At 32.5% G+C, this 26,118-nt stretch overlaps 1 protein-coding gene across 3 annotated transcripts in view; it reads right to left on the bottom strand.

The window, feature by feature from the left end:
- Positions 1–26,118, bottom strand: part of LOC143224752 (terminal uridylyltransferase 7-like) — a 151,415-nt gene that overhangs the window by 77,631 nt on the left and 47,666 nt on the right. For all 3 annotated transcript variants that reach the window (XR_013013431.1, XR_013013432.1, XM_076453026.1), the window contains exons 6-8: positions 25,837–25,977; positions 22,321–22,517; positions 19,022–19,144 (exon numbers count right to left, since the gene is read on the bottom strand). Coding sequence is in view for 1 of the 3 variants with exons in the window: in XM_076453026.1 (XP_076309141.1) it covers positions 19,022–19,144; positions 22,321–22,517; positions 25,837–25,977 (461 nt within the window). In the remaining 2 variants the exon portion in view is untranslated. The remainder of the gene's footprint in view (positions 1–19,021; positions 19,145–22,320; positions 22,518–25,836; positions 25,978–26,118) is intronic.

Here is a 26,118-nt window from a genome sequence, read left to right as displayed (position 1 = left end):
AGGCAGATATTTTTCTTCTTATAGTCTTTAACCTGTTCAATCATACCAATTATGAGATTCCTATCCTTGGTACCTTTAAACATATTTCATATTTTGCTTCATTTCTAAATGTGCATTATATAATTACCCACTCGCTCTTATTCTTAAAAAGAAAAATTCTTACTGAAATCAATAACTATAATTAAAAAAGTTTAAACACAATTTGTTTATCACCAAATATTATTCTCCATTGAGAGTTATATCTTCATTACAAGATAAACTACATTTTGTCCGAGTATTTTGACTGCAGCAATTTATGTACATTTTACAATATTTAAGCAGAAACTTCTCAGTAATGTTTCAAAGTTAGAATACCATGTGGATAAAAAAATTGTATAACAATATTAATGCTATTATAAATTCTTATCGCTTGTAGTGATTATTATAAGTGGGTTTAAATACATTCTAAATGTTATCAGAAACTTTAAAACTATACTGTTTTGTAACTTAAAGAAACTGGACTATTTATAAAATAGGACCTTCATCTATTTTGTTAAGAAACTCACATAAACTTAGCAGTTTATAAACAAATAACTTTTTTCTTACTACAGAAATAACTATACAATACAGCTATTTAACTGACATTTTTGTAATGACAACTTAACATTTAAGTACTATATATATAACAATTTTCCCCTGTTAAGATATTTAAACACATTTTGCTAATAAATCCTTTTATTCAGCAAACTGCTTGTGGATGAGTCAATGACTATTGGTTAAAGTGTCTCAAAGCTGTCACAGGAAAAATATTCAACAAAATTTTAATCAGTAATAATGCAATTAATCTTTATTACTGCTAAAATCTCTTATTATTTTAGAAAACAAATGACTAACTGTACTGTTTGATCTGTTACACTGACTGTTGTAAGATGTAAAAACATAATTACTTTTTTGTATTTGATTAATATTATACATTTGTATTATTATTTATCAGCAACATGTCTTCCTATTCGTCAAAAACAAATCTAAACTGTTGTTAGTTCTTATATAAACTACTTTGGTGTCAAAAGCACACGTGAGAACACTCTGAAGTTTGAAAGTTTCGAGAATAAATCAGACACACAGATACTTGAGCTTTGCAACTAGAGATTTGAGTGCATATGTGGAAAGACACAAAAATTTGCTACAGATGTAACAAAAGAAATAATATTCAGTGTAAGGACAGAGAAAAAAATGCTAATTGCAGAAATAAAATTTAGAAGCTAGTTTCAGTAGTTTTATGTTGTTAGCAACAGAAATAAAAACATAATAATTGGGGAATTTAAAATTTAAGGTGGTATGAATATTATACATTAAAATATTTTTTTCTTTTCAAAAGCTGCACTAGAAATTAAATGATTCTTTCCAAGGTCTGTTATAATTAATAATATTGAAATCAACAGTGTCGATAACTATTTTTTTATTAATAAAAACAAACAAATATAATACAGTAAGTATTAGCAAGTTAAAAATAAATGAAATGCTACAGAATAAAAATACAAAGAGGAAGACAGGTATGGTGAGATAAAATGCCTTTTTTTTCCTGGGCAAAACATTGTTATAGAAACAGACATGAAAGAAAAATGGAATTTCAGTCATATAGCTCCATAGGTATTTAAATTTCCTGGAGATTTGGAGTCAATGCCTCAAACATTTTGTGGCAATGGATATTTTCATCATGATATTTTTTCTTTCTCTAAGGTCTTGAGTCTCATCTACTTCTCTTTAACTAGATGATACAAGACACTGAATTTAGATGTAAAGATACTGATCTGTGCTCTCAGATTTATTAGAATATTCACATTGATTTCAGCCTTTCTTTTAGGTCAGTGATTTCGTATATTCCATTTCTGCTGTTTGTTTACTTTTTCTGCCTTTCATCAATTGCTTGCAGCAAGAGACAGAGGCAGCATCTTTATATCTGCATCATTCACAGTTAAAAATGATTTTTTCAATTTTGAAACTTTTTCTGTTGGATTTTCTATAATTGTTGTGTGTGTGTGTGTGTGTGTGTGTACACAAAAACTACACTCTCCTGATGCCTGTTCATGAAACAGTTGGAGGATTTTTCTGGTCACTTCTTAAAACTGTGGAAGTTCAATCTTCTTGGCCCAGTTTCCATAGAAGACAGTATAAACTGTCAAATCTTCTTGAAAGTTGAAAACTGAAACTTTGATATCAAATAGGTAAAAGGGATTAATTAAACATTTTCCTTTAATCTCACAGCTTTGCCAAACTTTAAAGTGTGCTTTTCTGCTACTTCAAGTAACTGTCGAATTCTGATGATCAGCATCAGATCTATCCAGAGCAGGTTCCAATCCATATATAAGAGGCAATTTACACAAATGTTTGAGAACTGTTTTTACTTTAAGTTAGTTGCCACGTAGACAGTAAATTTCTTTTTTTCTTCTCTTCCTTCTTGAAAGTTTCTTTTCAGTTAGTAACTTCACATTCACAAACCCATAAACATACACTGGCACCTTTGTAGCAAGCTAAGTTGTAAGTGAGCATTCATTATTTTTACCTAGTTTCTGACAGTTTTCAACATCACTTTTTATAAAATGATCCATCTAGGCACTAATGATATGAAGCAATTTATCTTACATGAATAATAATTATTGATTTATCTGTCTCATATATAAGTAGAAATTAAGAGATTTCTCTTGTTATTGAATATAAAATGTTCACTTTCACTATAAATAAAGTCTTTGAAATTGCAACTTCAATTTATTTTGTAGAAAAATTAACTTTTCCAGATTTTTTGCTGGAGATATGTGCTTAAATGTTTGTGGACAGTCTAGGAAATTTTCCATCATATCAATATTTCCAGTATTAAGTATCTTCAATGCTTATTTGGAATAGTGATGAGTCTTACTTCCAATAATCTAAATGACAAGAAATCAGTTTCCAAGTTACACAGAGCTCATCCATACACACTTAGACAAAAAGGCTTAGCCCTACATTACTTCAGCTATCAGTGATCTTGTTCTGCAGAACCTCCAATGATGCATGCTCCCAAAAAATAGAAACATATCTTGTTGATACCTTTCCAGTTTGCAAAATTGTATGTGAATGACAAACTGTTTAGACTGGAGGTAGTTATTCAGACTTTTGTTATATAATCAAATATTACTATTTTTTTCCTTTGGCTTCTCTGATTGCAAAAAGAGCATGAGATAAGATGGAAAAACCTTTGTATAAATAAACAAGAACTTGTGTTTTTCTCTGCAGGAAGAGGTTGATTTTATGTTGCTACCTGAAAATTTATGTTTAAAAAGTTTTTTATTTGCTAATGTAATTTAAGGAATAATATGTGAGTTAACACTCATAAGAGCTAATTGAAGTTGTGCTAAATGAATGTGAGAGTAACTCAAAGGATGATATTAGCTGTTGCTGCATTATTGAGAAATATTGCAAGTGTTATTAATGTCAACTGTGAAATATTTGATGATGATGAAGAAAACTTTTAAAACATGAAGACCTGTGTTCAAACATAACTGATTGCAGCTTCATGTAGCTGAAGATTAGTTTCATTTGCACTGAAAACACAAAAGGAGAGAACATTTTATTTTTGATGTAGAATCTACAGGTGCTGAGTTCTGATAATCATTACTGTTTTGTTTTTTTAACTCTTACAGAAAAGTTGGCTCTTTATAATAAACAAATGTTATCATACATATCAGAACTTTACAAAGTATTAAGTCAATTTCATCAACAGCATGGAAACAGTGCAAGCCTAAACAGGAAGTACACTAAATGGAAAAATAGATGCACATGTCCAACAATGCAATCTTGATCTTTACTCATTACCTTCACAGATGATGCTTGCTACTGGCTGATGAGTGATGCTCCTACTGTACCCAAAAAGGCAAGTTCACATTTGGTTCACTTTTTATGTAAAAGATACAAGTAATCCAGTGCCTGGCACAGACTCAAGTAAAGCAGTCAAAACTGATTAAAGTAACCATGTATAGTTAAGAAACACAAGGAGAAGTATATAAAAACTTGGATAAACTTCACCATTCAGTGCATGGAATGTCAGAGTGAGCCATCTTTGAACATGATGACAATTCCTCTTTGGTACTGGTACCTCCTCTTGTAAGTATGGTACAAAAGTAATATTAGTGTATAATCCAATTTTTTCAAGGTCAAACAATCAAATAAAGGTGTTTTCAATATTATGATGAAAAAAATGTAGATTTCCATGCTCCACATCTACATAACTATTAAAAGATAAAAAAAAAAATTGGTATTGCATTTTACCATACCAAATTAATTACACTAATCATAAGTTTGTTACTATTCTATTTAAAAAAAAAAAAAAGTAAATAAAAGTTACTGAACTGATCAATTTATTGCTTTATTTTAATTAGTGTTTTACTTACTGGTTGTTTTAATAACTGGTTACTGTATTAACTGTAGTTTTACGGGTTTAATTATATTTGCTAAATCAATATGTTTAAACAAACTCACAAGTGACTGTTTGTTTCTTCCTTTTTTCACATTGAAGTCTGACTGAAATACAATGAGATCATGCAGGGAGAATAATTTCAGTTTCTGGGAAGTCACATGAAAAATGTGATGGTGATTTAAGCACTGCATTATCTGTGAGGCAGAAAATATAAAAAAGAAATACTACAACTTAAAATGGAAGAAAAGCCTTGGAAGAAGCAGAGATTGGGAATGATATTATCACAAAAATACTGAATTCTTCGTCATACAAATAACCACTCTTATAAACAATATACATTGTAAAACCAACCTACAGAAGGTCACCTTGCACTTGAAAGCAGGTGATGTTCAAACTACTAGTAGTTGTTCTTCTGATTTAAATTCCTGCTCATACATCCAGCCAAGAATGCCTCCATCCTTGGAATATTTTCCCTGTGTTATATGGAGTCAGCAAAGCCATAACAAAATACAAAATAAGAGTTTCCAACTTTTTGGCAGCTGCAGCTTCATCTCAAGGTTGATGTTTTCTTTCCAGTTGCAGACCTGGAATCAGAATTCCAAGTGTTTGGAGCAAAAGTAACTTATCACAAAGTATGACTGGAAGTGTATGTGCAATAATGAAAAAGCAAATGAAATTTTGGGGGCCTATGTTGAAAGATGGTTACGTTTAACATTTTATAAAGTAAAAGATCACAAACCATTTGTTGGGTGGTAATGCAACAAATAATAATCAAGTCAGCATATGTTTACAAAAGAGCAATGGAGATGGGATAAGTTTCAGTTATTTGGAATGTAAAAATGTACCTATAATGGTGCCTTCTGCTGATTTAACACCAGATGAAATCATTAAGCACATTATAAAGTTGATATCATTAAAACAGTGGCAAAGGACATAGAGAAATCCCTTAAAAAAAGTAGAGTTTGTATTGGAAGATAGGTTCTGCAGTTCTGAAGAACGAAGGTTAGTGTGATCAAAAACTCAATTGTCAAAGAAACTTGTCACATTTTTCTTGCTTCTACTCAGTGTAAAAGTAAGGGAGGGTTAATATCCAATATAATGTCATGTGAGCATTAGCATAATCAGGCAGAAGATTGGTCAGACCTCAAAGTGATGGTGGAAAATGTTAGGATGGATATATAAAACACTTTAGTATCAAAGTAAATAAACCATAATTTCAGATCCTATATTACTCAGTTCATAATGGCCAGAAAGAAACTTGCTTCAGATCACAACTAAGCATTAAATACACAATACCAAATAACTGACTACTGCCATGAACAAATCATTAGTATTTGTAAGCTACACTGAAGTGCAGCATTTCAAAATAAAACTTGCAGCACAGCTCATGGGGAAACTCCTTTGCTTGATTATTTCAGAAGAGAAAACATTACACTTAGTGCTATAGAGAACTATGACTATGTAGACTGTTCAACAATCAGCAGCATACACAGTTCTGGGAGGTCATTCAAGGGATTTCTCATTGCTCAGAACATATACAATAAATGGAATGGGATGCCTTCTGTAAAATTACTCCTGCTATCAAGTATGCTGCAGTACTCAAAACTAATAAAGTTTTTCACAGATAAGGATTGAAAGACATCTCAGGATACCAACAAAAACCGTTTAATCTTGATTAACGATCTCCTAGAAGATTAGCAGACTTTCAGTGCTTTCTTTCAAGTAAAATCTGAAATATGCAAGTATTAAGCAGTCATTATTTAGCTAGTTCAGATACTCAAAACTCTGTTAGCCACTGATAGATGTGATTAGAAATCACATCTTCAAGCAGTACAGGATCTCCAATCTAAGTTTAGAGAATTTACAAAGCATTAAATACTTGAGCTATGTATCTTGGTACCTTGAAAATACAATAAATTTCCAGACTAAACACAAAAGTGTACCAAAGAAAAACTTCTAGATGGCTCTCTTGGCTATCCAAAACAGAACAGCAGGTCATTCTGTACAATTTCTCCAGATATAAAGCTAGAATTCACTATTCAGAGATCTTAAAATGTTCTGGTAATGGTATAATTCAGTACACTGAGCAAAAAAAGGATGTTAATGAATGGAAACTTATAAAATTCTCATAATCAGCAATACATTTCAAGAATTGAGAAGGGGTGACTGAACAAGATATCCTGAGATATCCATTCATAATGAGGTGTTCAAATATTATATCACTATTTTCTGCATGTGTTCCAGTTCACAGACTGTAGAAGGAATCCATATAGTACATCCAGTCAGTTGCAACTTTATATAAGCAAGCAGTGTCCAATTTCATTCAGAAAACATTCAAAGGAAGCTTATATGCAATTTAAGATGAATGTTTCATTAATAAAACAAATATGCTTTGCCCAGAATTTGTTTCTGATAGAGAAAAACAGGCTAAAAAATAAATTAGTGGTATTGGAACAGAATGTCCTGTTCTGCATCTGAGAAAATCCTATACATAGCAAATAATCATGTCTGTTAGGAACAGACTAAAATACAAACAAATGTTAACATCATTTGATAATTCTGACCTTCATCACTAAACCAATCATGTCAGCTTGAGAAAAAACAACAACAAACAAACCAATATTTGGTTACAATTTAAATCAGAATAACAAAATAACTGCAATAAATTTAGATTTTATATTTCAAGTCTAATCCAAAGAAATAAAAACCTTAAGAAATTTTTTGATACCATATGGAGGAAAGCTAGGCAATTAAACTGGTGTAGATGGTGTGTGTGTGTGTGTGTATACATCATGTCTGACAGTTATACAGAGGAGTCACTGAAAGAAGATAAGTTTTTCTGAATCAGAATTCCTTTACTTGTTCATATGAGTGTGTGTCTTCAGCAATGTATTACAACTATCAGTGTATAAAAGAGAGACAAGTTATACAGAGTTAAATAAAAAAAAGTGACAGAATGGAGGCAATAATGATCACAGATATAGAATACATGTATGCAATCATCTGTCTGCTGCTCTAACAAAAGCAAATGATTCAGGTGGTTATTCATTTATTTGATGCAGTTTTATCTGTTTGAGTTTTTTTTTTAAATTTGGGTTATGATAGGTTCAGATGATAAAGTAACATTTGTTCCTCTTCACATCCTTGATAAAGACTGGGACCATCTTTATGCAATGTATTTATCAAAAATTACAGCCAAAGAATACCTTGTTAAGACTTCCCCTTTTTTTTTTTTAGTGGCACATGAATGCATTAGCTTCAATGACAGCAACTACAAAAGTATGTTATACCAAAGATATTTTGAGCAATACAAATACTTGAAAATGTATCCTTTCAGTTCCTGAGGAATTACTGCTGACATGTAACTACTTACATAAGAACAAACCAGATTAATTTTTTTTTATCCTTTAATGTGTGCTACCTTAAGTGCAATTGGTTACTTTAGTCAGTTTTAACTTTCCTAAGGTAATCTCTGGCAAGGACAGGATTGAATGTTCAAGACCAATCAGATCATCATATAAACCATACAGATGAATATAACACCTCTACTACCAGAATATCATTTGTTATCACTTTCAACTAAAAATGTAGAATTCTCTGTGTAATCTTCAAAATATTTCATATTCTGAAAAAAATCACGAAAAGCATAAGCATAAACATAAAAATTAAAAATAGGAAAAACAATGAGAGCAAAATGGCAATATAAGTCAAATCAGAATGGAGGTTGTACATAACCCCGAAAGCTGGAAAGTACAAAACATTCTCTGGTGGATTTTAGACACTTTTTTCTGCATTAGAATGCATTTTAAATGTTAGTTGGAATGAATGTGTTTAACAAATGTGACAAATTTGCTATTATATATCTATCTCAATACTGACATTAAATTAAGTTTACATTTAGAAATGTACATAACTTATACTGTTAAATCTGTATCGTGAAATTCCCTCCTATTCACTAATTAAAGATTCTCGAGTGTAAGAATAAACGTGTATATAAACATGAGTGTATCATCAGTACTGCTGTGTAGACTGAACTTTCTAGAATCTCACAGTTGGTATACAGAAGCTATAACTGTGATTAATGCTTATTAATTGGGAACTTCAGATATTTGACCAGGAATGTTTATGAATTTCGAACATTAAAAATTGTTTAATTTCAGTGGATTCATATTAGGCATTAGTATTTTTATGAAGAGGTTATATAATGTCAGTAGTGAAAATCTCAATGAGTGATAAGCTAATGCCAAAGAATGTAGAATTAGCTAGATCTCAGTTAAGTGAATTGTACCTACATCAACTCAAATTTAATTTGCTCATCATGTCATCATCTCCTTGGAGAATCCTGATGTGTTTCCTTTGTTCACTGTGACTCGAGCACAGGCTAAGAAATTGAGACAAAAACATATTAAGAGAATGTAACAGACTGGTCTTAGACATTCTTTTGATCTGATGGGTAACTTGTGAATGACTGTCCTATTGGTTGGTTGATTTAGTGTTTTATGGCCCAGAGCATCTTGGTTATCTGCACCAAACGTCAGGTAAAAAGGCAAAAGTAAAGTAAATGTAGTAAAATTCATAAAAGGAAATGAAGGTAAAACAAAACAGCATTTAAAAACATAAATAGCATAAAACCAATGTTGACATCCAGTCTACAATGTTAAGAGAGAAACTACAGTAAGAGAAGTTGTAATGGACTTTCTGTAGCATAATGGTAATTATCACAACCTGCCAGGAAGACTAACAGGTCACCACCATCAGTCACCTGAAGTTGGCCTTCCCACTCTTGGTTCCGGGTTATATGTCATTATGGCCATTTTCAAAAGGTAAAGTAATAAAAGTTTTAAAAGATATGCAGCAAAATTGTAATAACTTACCAAGATGACTAAAGAGTAGCTCAAATGGATAACCAACCAAAAACGTTATTGACCCACCTCTTACAGGGTATTTGAAAGATGATTAAGTTGCTACAAAGCAATACTACTCACTAATCACTCAAATGTCAATGTCATAAACGGATAGTTAAAACAGCAGCGTTAGTCACCTGAAGTTGGCCTTTCCAGTCCTGGTGTCGAGTTATTTAATGTTATGGCCATTTTCTGCTTTTCAAATTGAACTAGAGATTGTGATTCTTAAAAGGGAACCATATTAAAAAAGGTTTAATGTATAAATTTAAAACACTTAAATGACATTAAAAAGATTAATGGCCTTTAAAAAACTAAAAACTTTATCAAGGTGGACAGTTTAACCATCACCAATAACACTGTCTAATGTTACGGACAAACCTTGGGACCAAACAGTGTTAAAATGGTGCCATTATTGAGAGTCGTAATGATGGAAAGTAAGTAAAATGTGGTTTATAGTAATTTGAGTGTTACATAGACTAGATACTGGTGCATCAGTTCGAGATAAAAGAAAACGATGAGTTAAAAAACTGTGACAAATGCGTAGTCTAGTTAGAACAACTTCCTCCTTCCGATCCTTATGGAAACAAGACGACCAAAGTCCAATATAGGGTTTCATTGGGGAAAGCTTGTTTTCTCGTTGCTCACTCCAAGTCGACTGCCAGCTGGCACAAAGCCGAGCCTTGAATACAGGACCATAGCCCATGTATGGAATAGGCACAGTTGTGATAGTGCCAAAGCAGATAGATTTAGCTGCTGTGTCTGCAAGCTCATTCCCACAAATACCAACATGGCCTGGTATCCAGAAAAACTGGATAGAAGTAGATGTCAATGAGAAATGGGCTAGTCGGTTTTGAATATCAGCGAGAACAGGTTGTGAACCAACATTAAGCAATTCCAGGGCCAGTAGAGAACTAAGCAAGTCAGTATAAATAGTGAAGTTGGAGTACTGCTTAGCTTCAATATGATCCAGGGCAAGAGTGAACACAGAAGCTGCAGAGAGGATTCTGCACACAACCACTGAACTGCAACAAACCATGGCAGAGCCCAAAGAGTCACCTGATTTGGAACCATCCATATAAATTGGAATGAAAAGATTGTTCGAAAGATGTTCAGTGAATAAAAGACTGTACTTCCAATCGGGAGTATCTGCTTTTCTCAGATGACTTAAAGAAAGATCACATTTGGGGACTGTAATAAGCCATGGTGAGATGGGCTGACCAGTGGATACTGCAATGTTGTCCAAGGACAGACAATTGCACTGGGATGTTTTGGTAAGGAACAGTTTTGAATAATATAGTAAAAACAGTTGCAAATGGTGAAGGTGCAAAGAAGGTTCATGAGATTCTACGTATAAGCTCTGAACTGGGGAAGTGCAAAGCCAAAGTCCTTGATGATGAATGGGGTCCAGCATCTTTAAGGCCGAGGGTCAGGCAGAGCGATAGGCCAGTGATCCAAGTCGGGTTTCGATCGAATAAGAGCATGATATATCTTTAACATAGAACATCGATCCACTACCCAAGTGGTGGAAGAGAGGACACAGAGAATGTTCAGTGCTCTTGCACATTTGACCCATAGCTGCTTAATGTATGGTAAAAAGGTCAGCTTACAGTCAAAGATAAGCTCCAAGAACTTGGTCTCAGGGACCACAGGCAGCAAAACTTTACCAATACAAAGTTCAGGATCAGGTTGAATACCCCATTGGTGGCAAAAGTGCATGCAAACAGTTTTAGAGAGAGAGAAATTAAAGCAGCTTGCCGTGGTCCACTTCAGTACACAATCGAGGGCAATTTGTAGTTGCCGCTCAATATATCTCATGTTCGACAACCAATACTAGATGTGAAAGTCGTCGATATAAAGCCTGTTTGCAACAGTGAGGAGTTGTTCAGTGATGGCATTAATCTTCATACTGAAAGGTGTGCTACTCAAAACACAGCCCTGAGGGACTCCAAGTTCCTGTAGAAAAGTACGGGAAAGTGTCGAACCGACACTAACTTGGAATTTCCTGTCCATTAAAAAACTTTTAAAGGAAATGGGTAAATGGCCACGTAACCCATAAATATGGAGGTCTCACAAAATGCCATACCTCCATGTTGTGTCATAAGCCTTCTCAATGTCAAAAAATATTGATACAATATGTTGTTGTTTGAGAAAGGCTTCTCTGATTGACATTTCAAGTCGAATCAGGTAGCCATGGTGGAGTGCTGTCGTCGAAACCCACACTGGGTGGGCGAGAGGAGGTTGTTTAATTCGAGGAACCAAACAAGACGAGTATTAACCATCTTGTTAAAGGACTTACAGAGTCAGCTCGTCAAAGTTACTGAATGGTAGTTTTAAGGAGCCTTGGGATCTTTCCCAGGCTTAGAGAAAAGTAAGATAATAGCCTGGTGCCAGGCATTAGGAAAAACATTCTCCTACCAGATCCAGTTAAAAACAATTAGAAGAATATCAAGAGAAGCAGGAGATAGATAGCTCAGCATGTCATAGTGTATATCGTCTGGTCCAACAGATGTGCTGCCAGACCGATGAAGGGCCATTTTCAGTTCCACCAGTGTAAAGGAATGATTATAGTCAAAGAGACAGTCAGTTCGAAAGGAAAGAGGTGAACCCTCTGCCCGAGTCTTGATGGCCAAGAAGGTGGAAGAACAAGCAAAAGTGCTAGATACCTGGCAAAAGCTTTCACCTACAGTATCGGAGATGCTCTGGATATCAGCTACTTTTTGGCCATCAGAGAGTAAGATCGAGAGGGGGACAGAATTGTAGTGCCCACTGACCTTTTGAACCTTGTCCGATATGACTTTGGAACTGGTGGTAGAAGATATGCCAGTTGTGAACTTAATCCAAGATTCCTTCTGGTTTTGATGTCTTACACCTAGCATGTGCACGGGCCCACTGGAATGTGATGCGGCTTGAGAGTGTGGAATATCTATGGAAAGTATCCCAGGCCTGTTTTTGAGTCTTCCATGCCATGTGACAGGCAAGATTCTACCACAAATGAGGATATAGTGGAAAATGTGTCAAGGTTTTAGGAATACATTAAGCAGCTGCTTGTATAATACAGTCAGTTACTGCTGCCACACAGTAGTCTCTTGATGGCAGGATCAAGTTCTTCGAGAGCAGTGAAAGTGGTCCAGTCTCTCTCAAAAGTATAGGAAAATGATCACTGCCTTGTGGATTATTGTCAACCCTCCATGAAAAATGGGAAAATAATGAGGCAGAGCAAACCAAGAGATCAATAGCAGTAAAGGACTGACTAGGTGCATGAAAATAAATGGAAGAACCAGTATTGAAAAGAGAAAGATTGTGATCAGAGAGCATATGCTCTACAGAGTGACCCCTATCAATAACAGCACTTCCCCAGAGGGGATGATGTCCATTAAAGTCCTCCAGGATTAGAAAGGGAGACAGCAACTGTTTAATGAGAGCATCAAGGTCTGATTGATCATATGTTTTTCCAGGTGACAGGTAGAGAGAACAAACAGTGATGATATGACCCAAGGAAACACGGATGGCCACGGCCTTCAAAAGTGTGTTGTCCTACTGGTAATTCCTCAGCGAGTGACAATGATGGATATGAGGGATCTGGTTACCCTGGTAAATGTCTGTTTGCTAGAAGTAAACTGAATACTAGGTAAAAATAGGATCTGCAGATCTCTTCACTACTTAAATATGCAGTTCCAAAAGATGAACTGGAGAGCATTCCAAGTGGTTATTTTTTCAAAAATAGTACTTATGAAGAAATGGAGACCACCAGATACACCAGCTTCAGAGAACTGGGTGGTAGCTTATCAAATTGTTCTTCCCAAAGCATATCATTACAAAACATTGAGGTGCTCACGAATTATCTATGAGAGGTCATTTAGGTGTCAACAAGATATGTGATAAAATTATGAGACATTTCTTGTGTCCAAAAATTAGGCAAGATATTCCTTACTTTTAAAAAACTTGTTGTACCTATTAGTTGGTTGGAAAATCTAATCAGAAAATTCCTTTCTTCTTTGAGACCTATTCCAGCTTTTGAAGAACCCTTCATTCAAGTGATTATTGATTGTGTTGGGCTTTTACCAAAAACTTGATCAAGAGTCCAATATTTGTTGACTATCATGTATGCATCCACTTGATTTTCTGAAGCTATCCTATTTGAGAAACGTTTCAACCCAAACAATTTCCTATGCTTTAATTAATTTCCTTACTTTAGTTGGCTTTCCCTAAGAAATTCAGTCTAATCAGAAGTTAGGTTAGGATTGTTTATCAGGTCTGAGTAAAACAGATCGAATCTAATGTGTAACATTCGTAATCACAAGGTGCTATTATTGGGAGATTCCATTCTACCTTGAAAAATATGATTTGGATTAATTATCTTGATAATGAGAATGACCAGGTTGAAGGAGTTAATTTATTATTTGCTGTTCTACAGTCAGTTCAGGAGTCATTAGGGTTTAGCTCATTTGAGTTGGTGTTTAGTTATTGAGTACATGGTTCTTTGAAGTTGCTAAAGGAACAATGGTTGGAAGATAAAAAAAAAGCACTTATTATATTGTTTCCAAGCTTGGATTCACACTTTTATCAGCTTGTGAATTAGCCTTGGAAACTTGAAGTCAACCCAAGCTACAATGAAAAACATTTATAACCACAAGTAAGTTCTATCCTGGTGACATGATTTTAGTATTGTTTACTTACTATGGAACAGCCACTCAAAACTAGGTATCATGGTCCCAATGAGTTGTTTGAAAAGTTAATGACATGGAATATGCTGTAAAAACACCTAATCATCAAAAGAATACCCAGCTGCATCATGTCAATATGTTTAAACTCTCACATCCAAGATTTATCCAACAATATCTAGCAATTTAGTGTTCTTCTGATAATGATGACAATTACCTAAAAATCTGAAAATATTGGAGATGAGTAATTGTTATTCAAGCCACAGTTGATTGTATTGTGAATTATCCAACTCTTCCCAACAAGAAATATTTAATGAGATTTTTGAGAATAACTAGTTTTAGAGTTTTGTAAAAAAATTACAGACAGTACTGTACCATTAACAAACTCAGTGAAAAAAAATAAAAAGTTCAAGTGAGCTGAGCATGTCCACCTGCATTTGAAAATATCAAATATTTAATGTGCACTTAACACTGTATTCATGGCATTTGACTCTGATAAGCATTTTGCATTAATTGTCAATGACAGCAATTTTGGTCTGGTACTATTCTATTACAATCAGATGATAAAGGTATTAAACACCCTGTTTGCTATTTTCCTAGAAAAGTTTAAATATCACCAGCATAATTATTCTACCATGGAAAAAGAAACACTGAGTTTAGTGTTAGCTTTAGAACACTTCAATGTGTACGTATGTGCATTACAACAACCTAACATTCACATTAATTATAATCTGTTCATGTTTTTGAACCAAATGAATGGCAAAAATAGAAGACTTAAATTGGAGCTTATCATTACAAAAGTATGATTTGAAAATAACTCAGATCAAAGGGGTTGATAACATTCATACTGATGCACTTTCATGTACCATATAATTTTATAATCATAAGGTTATTTGTACTGATTGTGTTATATACTGTAATGATTATTGAAGTTGTATAATTCTTTGATAATGTGTTATATTTAATGTACTTTTTTCATTGTTATCTTAGTTAAAATTATCTAATGCCAATTTTAAATTATCTAAGGAGGGAAATATTACATATGTACTATTATATACCTATGTTAAGTTAAATTTATATTTAACAATTTACAAAACTTGTACTGTTAAATCTGTATTGTGAATTTCCCATCTATTTAATTAAGTTGTAGATTTTCAAGTGTAAAAATCAACAATCTATCTGCATATGTAAACACTAGTGTGTCATCAATATTGATGCACAAGCTGAAACTTCCTGAAACTCTCCTCATGCATTTAAGTACAATTAATATGATGCATCAAGAGACAGTATTAATATTTCATACTGGCTTACTAGAGTTGGTATACTATGAACCTCATGATCTACAGTTGTGGTTCATGCTTATCAATCAATCAAGTCAGATTCTAACCAGGCATGTTTTTATAAATTTTGATTATTACAAACAGTTTAATTTCAGCAGGTTCATATTGGACATTAGCATTATTATGAAGTTATATAACTTCAAAAGTGAAAATCTCGATGAGTGATAAGCTAAAACCAAAAAAAATGTTGAGCTAGCTAGCTCTCAATTAATTGAATTGTACCTACATCAACTCAAAATTAACTCATTCATCACGAACTCTTGATAAGACATTAAAGAAGTACTGGACCAGAAAGAAGATTCAAAATTGTATGTAAAACTTTTGTATATAGTTAATTTTCAGCAATAACTATTATTCTAAGTTGTATTATTGTTTGTATACTAAAACATTTTTGTATTAAGAAAGAAACTTGTATCAATCTTGTTGGCAATTATCATAAATTGGATACATAGACATTTAATTAACTTCTAAATTTAAATTATAAATTAACTCAGTTTCAGGCCATTTGAAATTGTATTCTTAAGTTTGAATTTGAACACTGTAAATTATTTTTTGTTTTCATTTTTGCTACTTCTTTACGCTGTCCAAAAAAGTCTATGGAGGGATGCAGCATAATCATTTGCATGTTTTTATGCAGACATCTCACATTAATATATATGAAGGTACACCAAAGTGGGTGTATCAAGGCTAGTGGTAAGGGAAAATATGCATCAACAGAGGGTAGTATAAGTCCAGAAAGTTTCCTGTGAGAAATGGTAAGATAATGTGTGGAATTGGTTTTGGACTTAAGAATTACAATCTCCTTTACTTTTGTAATTTAATCCTAGCATAAGTTGGACTTACCTTCAGTTCTGATTTCAACTTTCCTTCAAATCAAATAATAAATTTAATAACAGGTTGTCTGGAATATTATCAGCAGCATCTCAATCAAATGCAGTAGCTCTCTACTGGCTTTAAGAAGCACTTCATATGTTTTATCCTGTTATTTTTTGATTAGCTTATTATTTTAATTTGCTAACCGGCTTATTAGAAAACAATTGCTACAATTTTAATATGTAGAAAGAATCATCAGAACATATTTCAAAAGTTGACATTTTCATAACAACAAATCAGTGGGCATATACTCCAATATTCCTTTTTCATGCACTTAATTCATCTAGTGATTTTTCTTTTACAAGTTTAGGCAAGTATTGTATAACATAATTTATTTATGAAATAAATGTTTCACTTATTAAATCTTTCACTCACTAAAAGGTTTAGTCCTACAGTCACAATACCATTCAGTTTTGAACACAAAACATTGTTCACATTTCCATGGCAAAAATATCTTTAATCAAATAGACCATTCACACCAGCAATAAATGTAAGCTCACTAAGTAAATGATAATATTAAATTATGAGCAGCACTATGTCTAAGTTTTATTTTACTCATTTAAACAATCTATAGTATCTTAAATAAAACCAAAATTAAACCTGAAACTTATCTTTATAGTGTATATAAACATACTCACATCTTTATTCATATTTACATTCCATAGAGTTAAAGTAACCATTCAAGATATTAACAGATATTGCAAATTATCATGATTAAACAATATACAATTCATGTACAATTTTAACTAACATGGTGTAAGACAGAACATGACTATTATTTCTTACAGTACAAATGCTACAAACCTTCTTACCAATTTCAATGATGATAATCAGCTATGTTTAAATTTTAGTGCAAACTAAAGTACTTAAATAGTTTTGTTATACATCTGCAACCACGATGTAGTAAAACACGAAAGATACAACTGTTAAATGTGTTTAATGCAATGAAGGCAAATTTTAGACAATATGAAAAATGTTATTATTTTGTCGATGTAACCCATTCCAATTTCAGTAATCACTTTTAAAATTTTTCTAATTGATAACAAAGTAAACTTTTATTCCATTTAAATAATTTTGCAAAATGGTAATAAATTACATTTGATTTTCACAAACAAAAAATCTTAACAGCTTTCTTCTGATTAACACTGATTTCAAAAATTACCTAAGCACCCTACATAGCAAAAGTATATGACCCACAGAAATTTCTCATCTTTGCTTATACCCATAATTTTTTTATAAATAGGCACTAACACTGCAAACCTCTTAAATGTCAACTAAATCTAGACACTTATTAATAAACAAAAGTATGAATAGGTCCTGTAACAGAAAGAACTGTAAAATATGTACAGAAATAAATTTATTTATTTAATTATGAGATAGTTCTGGTGCAATACATGCAAATATACTTAACATCACTTCAGAACTACTACAAGGACCAAAAACACCAAATACTTCACTGCTATCTACCAAAATATAAGTATACACTGTCAAAAGTATGTAGTTTTTTAATATAGGATAATAGTTTTTTTCCCTAATTAAAAACTCATAAATTTCCTTATGTTACTATTGTGATATGAAGGCATATCTTATTTTCTCACTGCTTTAGTAATATATGAATTAATTTTTTGTTCATTTATTTGATATGCAGGCAATTCTAACATAAACATGCGATACAGAAAGTTGCTGAAATTGTAATTGCTTTGCTTCTTCACTCTCTGCTGTAAGTAACAGCTACTTTGTCCAATTGATACTACAGTAACGTATAGCATCTGAGTGAAGAGGATTAGAACTCTAATGTCCTCAGCTGAATGGACAATGAAACAGAATTCAGCTGTTGAATTAAGACATGCTTTACTAGTACAGAGATCAAGTAAATTCACTTCAAGAGTGTGTTAAGTTTAAAGGCCGTTGATCTCAAGAAAGATAGATGAAGAGATAAACCTACTATAGGAGAAACAACTTTTATTATGCATTGCATTTTCCTTTTTTTAGGTTGCTTTGTAATAAAAAAACTGTATTAATATCTGTCAGATGAGTTCAATATTGTTATTCCACACACACAGACTAGGAAACTTGGTTAAGGAATCAGATTCAGAATTAATCTCTATTTCCTGGGCAAATATACCATTATAAGTGGGTCTAACTATTTACTACTTATTTGGAAACCAGTTTTTATCAGAAATACTAACTATTTTTAAAAATGTTAATACTTAATATCTTCTTAATAATATTTGGTATACAATATTTGGATTAACATTCTTAACTAGTTCATTCACTGAATTTGTACCTTATTCTGTGATATGCTTCTTTTTCCTTTTATTATTATTATTATTGTAAGCTTCTCCACAACTGTATATTGCATATCATTACATAACATGTTGTTTTTTATGCTGTTATTCAACTCATATTTTTATAAATATTTCTAACACATTCAAAATAATTAAAAATGGAAAGACACTGTCTGACATGAAATATTTACACAAATGAGCAGAAATATTCATCCCATTGTTAGAACTTTTTAATAGCTAAATCTCATGACATAAGTTAATCCTAGCCAAGAACTTTCCAAATTTTACCTAAATCCATCAATACTAGCTTAAATCATTTAGCATTTTTAAGTTTTATTTTATTCTAATGATGTAAAAAACTTATTAGACAAGTAGCTATATAAAATTGATGTACAGTTATTGAAGTTAATGCAGGATGAACATTTTAGTAAAAAAATTATAAAAAATAACATTAACAAAAGTTACATAAAACTTGTAACGAAAATTACATTTTAAGTTAGCATCTTTATCACCATGTGAAACCTACCATACATAGTTCATGTAGCACTGGAAGTACTGGAGGTTTGCACTGTTGTAAATAATATATCAACATCAGTGGAAAAGAATGTGCAGGAAGAGTTCCTTTTGAGGCATCATCTATCTCACAAATCTGAAAACAAAATATACAAATAAAATAGAAAGGTAAGTACATCAATCACATCTAGAAACATGTTGTAGTTATTGTTAAACAAACAGAAGTATTAAATTTGATGTTCTGAAATCACTAGCTTTATTGATCAAACAAACTTTTTAATTTGGATGATCACTGACCTGTATGAAATAAAACCTTACTTTCTAATAATTCAGTTGAACGTCTTTATCAATAGCCTGCATTTTTCTGTACTGCAGTTCTTCGATAAGGGTATTCAACCAGAATACTTGTACAACATTCTTTTTTGTCTGAATTCAGAGGCTGTCCTGTTTGTTAAGTGTGTAAAAATCACTTCAGTTTGCTGTACAATTTGTAGTCAAATGGATTTATTTTGATCCAGTTTGTTCCACATCTTTAAGAAAAACAGTAACTCACTTTGAGATATCATTCTAAGCCTCTAAAACTTTGAGTTGCAACCTCTCTCAGCTTCAAATCCTTGTTTATGTTACAGTGATGCCCAATTTGGTTTCAGATATTTAGATTAGAGAAATTTTGTTAGAAACGATAGACATCATTTTGTGGATGAAGGTTTTTACTCCAAATCAGTTTGAGGTGTAGTTTCAGAGAAGAATGCTTTCCTAAACATTTTGCTAGAAAAATTTTCATTTGCACAATGAAAACTGAAAGCTTCCTTGTAAAAATGGCCCGTTTAGGTTGAGAAAATTTTTTTATGTAGAGGAGCGTTTCGGCCTTTTTCGGTCATTGTAAAATTTTCTCAACCTAAATGAGCCGGTTTTACATATATATACTCTTCAAAACAAGAAACGCAAAAGGGATATTTTTTTATTTTAAAGAGAAATATATGTGATAACGTTACAAGCTCAGAGTATATAATGTTACACGTGTTAAGGTACTGATTGTCAGACCAAAATGACAATAAAAGTTGTGAACTTTGAAAATGGAGGAAAACATTGGATTTTTCGCCAAAACGCATCCGTGCCCAATAAATTTGTTTGAGAGATCTGCATGTTCTGCAAGTTCAACATGTGCAAAATCCCTATAAAAGTGACGGGTTCTCGGTTTCCATAGCTCAGTGTTAAGCCAAGACTGATTGAAGCACAATGCAACAACGCCATTGGTCGCTTGGAAGCAGGCGAATCTCAATCAGATGTTGCCAGAGCTGTGAATGTCCACCCAAGCACCATCACAAGGCTATGGAATCGTCACCAACATGGATCAATTCTTGACCGTCCACAAACTGGCAGACCTCGTGTGACCACGCCTGCACAAAATCGCTACATCCGGTTACGTCACCTTCAGGATAGGACCACCACTGCAACGTCTACTGCCTCAACCATACCAGGGCTGCGTAGGATTTCCGATCAGACCGTACGCAACTGTCTATGAGATGCAGGAATCCGACCTCAACGTCCAGTCAGAGGCGTCATCTTCACCCAGCAACATCGTCAAGCATGGCTGCAGTGGACTCGGGCACATCGGATATGGCATGTTTGGTTCAGCAATGAATCACATTTTATGCTTCGTAGGCAGGATGGAAGGACCCGTGTTTACCGTCGCTGAGGTGAACGTTGTGCAGCAAACTGTGTGCAGGAAGTTGACAGATTTGATGGTGGCAGCATCATGATGTGAGCTGCCATCGCCTACAATGCCAGAACAGACCTTTTGCACATTCAAGGGAACCTTACGGCTCAACGATACGTCGACGAGATTCTTAGGCCCCATGTGCAACCCCATCATGGTGAACGTCAACGATGTTTTTTCAACATGATAACGCCCGTCCTCACACAGTCCGACTCACCACTGTATTCTTGAGACACCTCAACATCAACGTTCTTCCCTGGCCCTCCAGATCACCAGATTTAAACCCCATTGAACATCTGTGGGACAAGTTGGACCAACGTCTGCAATGGCAACAACCTCAACCGCAGACTCTACCTCAGCTTGCAGCAGCTTTGCAGGCTGAGTGGACAGCCATTCCACAGTATGTGATTTGCCATCTCATTGTTTCCATGGGCAGGAGATGCCAAGCAGTTATTGATGCTCATGGGGGGCATACTTGTTATTGACGTTGAGTGACGTTAAACTTCAACTAGTGAGCGTGGACTTCACCTTTGCAGACTTTGGATGTTCAGCAGTGAATGTGCAAAGTTTCACATGTCATACAGAACTACCCGGAATAAACTTGTTAACAATGTGTCTCAAATTTTGCCTTTTGCGTTTCTTTTTTTGAAGAGTATATATTTTTCTCTACAAGTGGGTTTTCTCGACATCACTGAAAACTCCCTTCTTCATTATTTTGCTCATCAGATTTGTATCACTTAACAATTTTGCAGTATGACTATCATTCTCTAGAGGGAATGGTCATGTGCCATTTGACATAATAGCAGCAATAAACTGTCGAATGATCAGGAATTTCCTTCAAACTAAATACAATGTAACTTTTTCAAGTCTTTTATTTTGTATTAAACCAGGAGAAGCTACTACAAGAAATACATTACCATACTACTTGAAATAAAGCTATCAATACAGTAATGTAATAACAGTAAGTTGCTGCAAATGCTATTAAGCAAGATACCTAAAAGGAAGAAACTTTACATAAAAGTGAATTAAAAATATATAAGTATGGTAATATAACCAAAAATTCCATAAAATACATACAAGAAAACATAGGAATTATTCACAAAAATTAATAAACAGAAACATGCAGTTATTGTTAAATTTTTAGTTACTTTGAAATATACGTATCATTCAGCTTCACTAAAAATATGGTATATACGCATTATGAAGCATGAATTTAGTGCTTGATATACAGAGTATAATTTTTACTGAAAAGCAAGGTTTTAACATTTAGGACAGTTTAGTAACATTACAAGATTTTTTCTGTACATTACATGATGTAATTTGCTAAATGTTTAATAAAAGACATACAGATGGACAATTTTAATGTTTAAAGAAATTTATTGTAAAGAACATCAAAAACTTTACAACATAAATAAAACAAATAGCAAAAATGAAGTTAAATAACACAGATGAAAGACGAGTAATAAGTTACACGTGTCGTGTACAAAACTGCTACAGATTAATGTTGAAAATTTTTTAAACAGAAATTTGATATCATGGGCAAAAATAAATGCTAAATGTATTCCAAAATAATAAAACAAGTTTGATATTACCTTGGCCCATTTGCGGATAACTACTCCAAGAATTTTTACTCTTGGATCAATGCTGCAATAATCTGCCAAAAGTTGTGAAGTCTGGTATGCACTATCATTATACAAACTGATATTACAAAAGAGGCCTGTCTTATTCTCGATAAAGGTTATTCGAGGAATCTTGGACGTGAAATCACTAGCCACTTGAGAATAATCTTCTACAGTCATACATACACCCATTAAAAGAATAAAATATTAATATTCAATAAGATTATTTCTAGCAATTAAAACAAATAGTTAATGACATACATATTTATATGTAGACAACATGAAACAAGATACACCATATAAATCATTCCTTCAAATGAATAAATTAATTATTTCTGTGCAGTTTACATTCCAAATATACTAATGAATTCTTCACACTTTTAGGGAAGTGTAAGAATAGAATATAATTTACTCTTTCAGAATAATTTAATACAACATAAAACTATAGAGATGAAGAAAACAACTGAAAAATTTAACCCTAAAACTTATCCCAAACTTTATAGTTTCCATGCTATAACTTCTAATACATTTTGTGTATCTTACAAAATTTAATAAGCTTAAGTAAGCATTAAGAGTTATTTGTACACAAAATATTAGAATATTTAATGAAGTCTTCTCACTAAAAATTTCACCATAAATAAAAGCAGTCAAACTGTTTACTGCTCCAACTGCAAAGTGATCATTTTAAAATCAAAAATACTTTCTTCATCTGAAAAATTTCAAATTTCACTTGCACACTATTTAAAAAAAAAAAATCAGATGTTTTTCAGTGCAACTTAATATTTATCTGTTATTTTCTCTACCTTAATTTCATATATAGTTGTTCAATTTGACTCATCTCATATCCACCAAAAACAAAAAGCAAAATAAATCTTAATTACCTTTACTTGATTTTGAAAATGACTTCAAATTAACATTAAACTACATTCATTTATCCTAAATAGTTTTAACCTCATAACAATATACATCTGTTTATACTTAACTTTTATTGTTTTATTGTCTTTTTAACCATGACTAACTAATATTCCTACCAAGTAAATTGTAAGTTAAGTGGTGAACATGAGCAATTTTTTTTTATTATTGCTACTATTCTTTATTGTACCTAATTGTACAGTAAAACCTTTTTAAGTCGGATACTGCATAGGGCAAAAACCTGTACAAATTGGAAATATAAATAATTTATGGCATTATCTTAGAATTTCTCTTATAAAAGGCCCTCTATGTCGCGAAACCTGTGTAACACAGACGAAAAACTATCTTTCACCTACTTCATCTATCATCAAGTAGGATTAGAACCTAAGTAAGGCAGAAAAAAGGTTTTTGATTAAATATTAATAAATTCTTGTTTAATTAATAATTTGTTTAAATATTAATAAATTCTTGGACATTTTGTTTCAGTAAGTATTGATTAAATATGTTCTGTTACTTTTTTTGCTGTCATTAATTCTGGAGGTCGCTATTTGAAGGAATGACTGACTGTACTTTGGTCACATTTGTCAATGGAAAACTAGGGAAACCATGGGTAAAAGTGAAAACTCAGACTGTTTCAAAAATTTGAGGAAGAATCAACTTCCTGTGGAATGGAAAACGAATAATAAAGTGTGGATAACAAGTGCTATATTTGAGGAATTTTTGAACAAAGTAAACAAAAGAATGGAACAACAAAATAGGAATATTCAACTTTTCCTAGATAATGCAAGTTGTTACCCTAAAGTTCAACTTTCAAATGTTCCTTTAGTCTTTCTACCTCCATGTACAACATCAGTTATACAGCCACTAGATAATGGAATTATACAATGTATAGAATTGAAATACAGAAAATTGATGCTTCAGCATATTATTGTAAACATGGATGACTGTAAGAGAGCATCTGAAATGACCATGAAAATTGACATGTTTGACGCAATTGGATTTTTAAGTCACTCAATCAAATGCGTAATAAAGTGCTTTCAAAATTGTGTATTTATTCTTGATAATGGCAGAGACTGTGGAGAAGTTGTTTGTTATGATGATTCTAGAGAAATCCAAACTCTAATTGAGAAGATTGATGCAGATGATTCTGTGAACATGGAAAGTTTTGTGATTGTTGACAAGAATGTTTTAACAGAAACTGATGAAGCTCATTTAAAATCTACAATAGAATCACAAGATGGTAACAGTGTGAGAGATTCAGAAGATGAACAAAATGGAAAAATAGTGAGGAAACAGAAATTCCTACTTCATCGCAAGTGTTAAGTTACATTAATGCTATCAAACTGCATGCAAAAATGAAGGGGAAAATTAACTTCATGAAAAGGCCATAGAATTGGCACTCTCTTTTAACTGCATGAGAAAGCCCATTAAAAAATGATACTGTTGAAATTAAACACTTCTTCAAATAAATTTAAGATTTTGTGTACTTGTGTATATTTTGAATGTATTTTTTGTTCTTATTCTAATAAATATAGCATAAACAGTATAATAACTTTATTCAAATGCCTTACTTCCCTTCAGTCAAGCAAGTATTACGTTTCACTAAAAAATTATATATAATTAAGGAAATGCATGTTCACTGTCTAAGCCAGAAATTTTACTCTGTCCTGTGCCATTCCACCTCAGACAAGTTTTACTGTATAACCTAAAGATATTTCTCATTTTTGCATTAAAGTTATTTTTATAATAGTAGGTAAAGAGCAAACACATGAAAAAACAAGAAATATGTAGTTATCCATGTTTTTTTGTTGCTGTTGACTACTGATGAAATTTAACCTGATATTTTTATACTAATAGGACTATAGCACTAAATCATTTTTTTATATAATTAAATAATGAATCAAAGAATAACAACACACAAAACCATACAACATCCTATAACTATTACAATTTTTCTGGCTTTCTAATTATGTATTAAACATTCAGCTAAGCTCTTTATGTGTTTCCCATGGGAATAAAGTTTGAACTGTAAGCAAAGTAATTCTTTGTACTGAAAGCAATGCAATATAACATGCCATTTGATAGATTAAAACTTTGGCTTTCTAACAGTTATGAATAATACAGTATTAAACATCATAAGAAAACTGGTGGAAATGTCTGAGAAAAACAGAATATGACAGGTGGGCATGGAAATAGGAGTTTGACTTTCTATCTTATGGATCTGTAAACCAAATAAGATCAGGATTATAAAAATTATGCTGTGTCTGAATGAACAGATTATAATGAGTAATGACAGGTGATAAATAAATTAGAGAAAAGGAGAAGCCTAGAGAGGAAATATCACAATTTCCATACTGGGGGAAATATGGGATTTTTTAAATGTTATCTTACAAAGTTAAGAACTTAAAAAAAATTCATATAATATTAAAATTTGGGTTGTTAGCCAAGTTTAGCCATGATAAGAAAGTAGTTTAATGTTTGAATCTAACTCGGAAAAACTACGTAACATGTGAAGATGAGGACGCCTTCAAAAGAAGTTTAAATCTAATTCCAGTGACTCACCTGTTTTGAACTTACCTGATTCTTTCAACAGTTGGAAAGTTCTTGCCAAAACAGTAGAGCCCACCTCATTCACTGGTAATATTAAGTCTATGTTCACATCACTACCTACTAGACCAAACCCATTTATAGAAGATCCATATAATCTTGCTTCAATTCCTGAAAATGATCATATATCCAATTATGAATATAAACTGCCTTATTAAAAAAAGCTATAACAAAAGTTAGTGAATAATTGAATATTCATTAGGGAGTACATACAAGTTAAAACTATATACTTTTTCTGCTGTTCATCACCAT

The sequence above is a fragment of the Tachypleus tridentatus genome, chromosome 1, assembly GCF_004210375.1.
Source record: "Tachypleus tridentatus isolate NWPU-2018 chromosome 1, ASM421037v1, whole genome shotgun sequence".
Lineage (NCBI taxonomy): Eukaryota > Metazoa > Arthropoda > Merostomata > Xiphosura > Limulidae > Tachypleus > Tachypleus tridentatus.
This window is presented reverse-complemented; position numbering and strand designations above follow the sequence as displayed.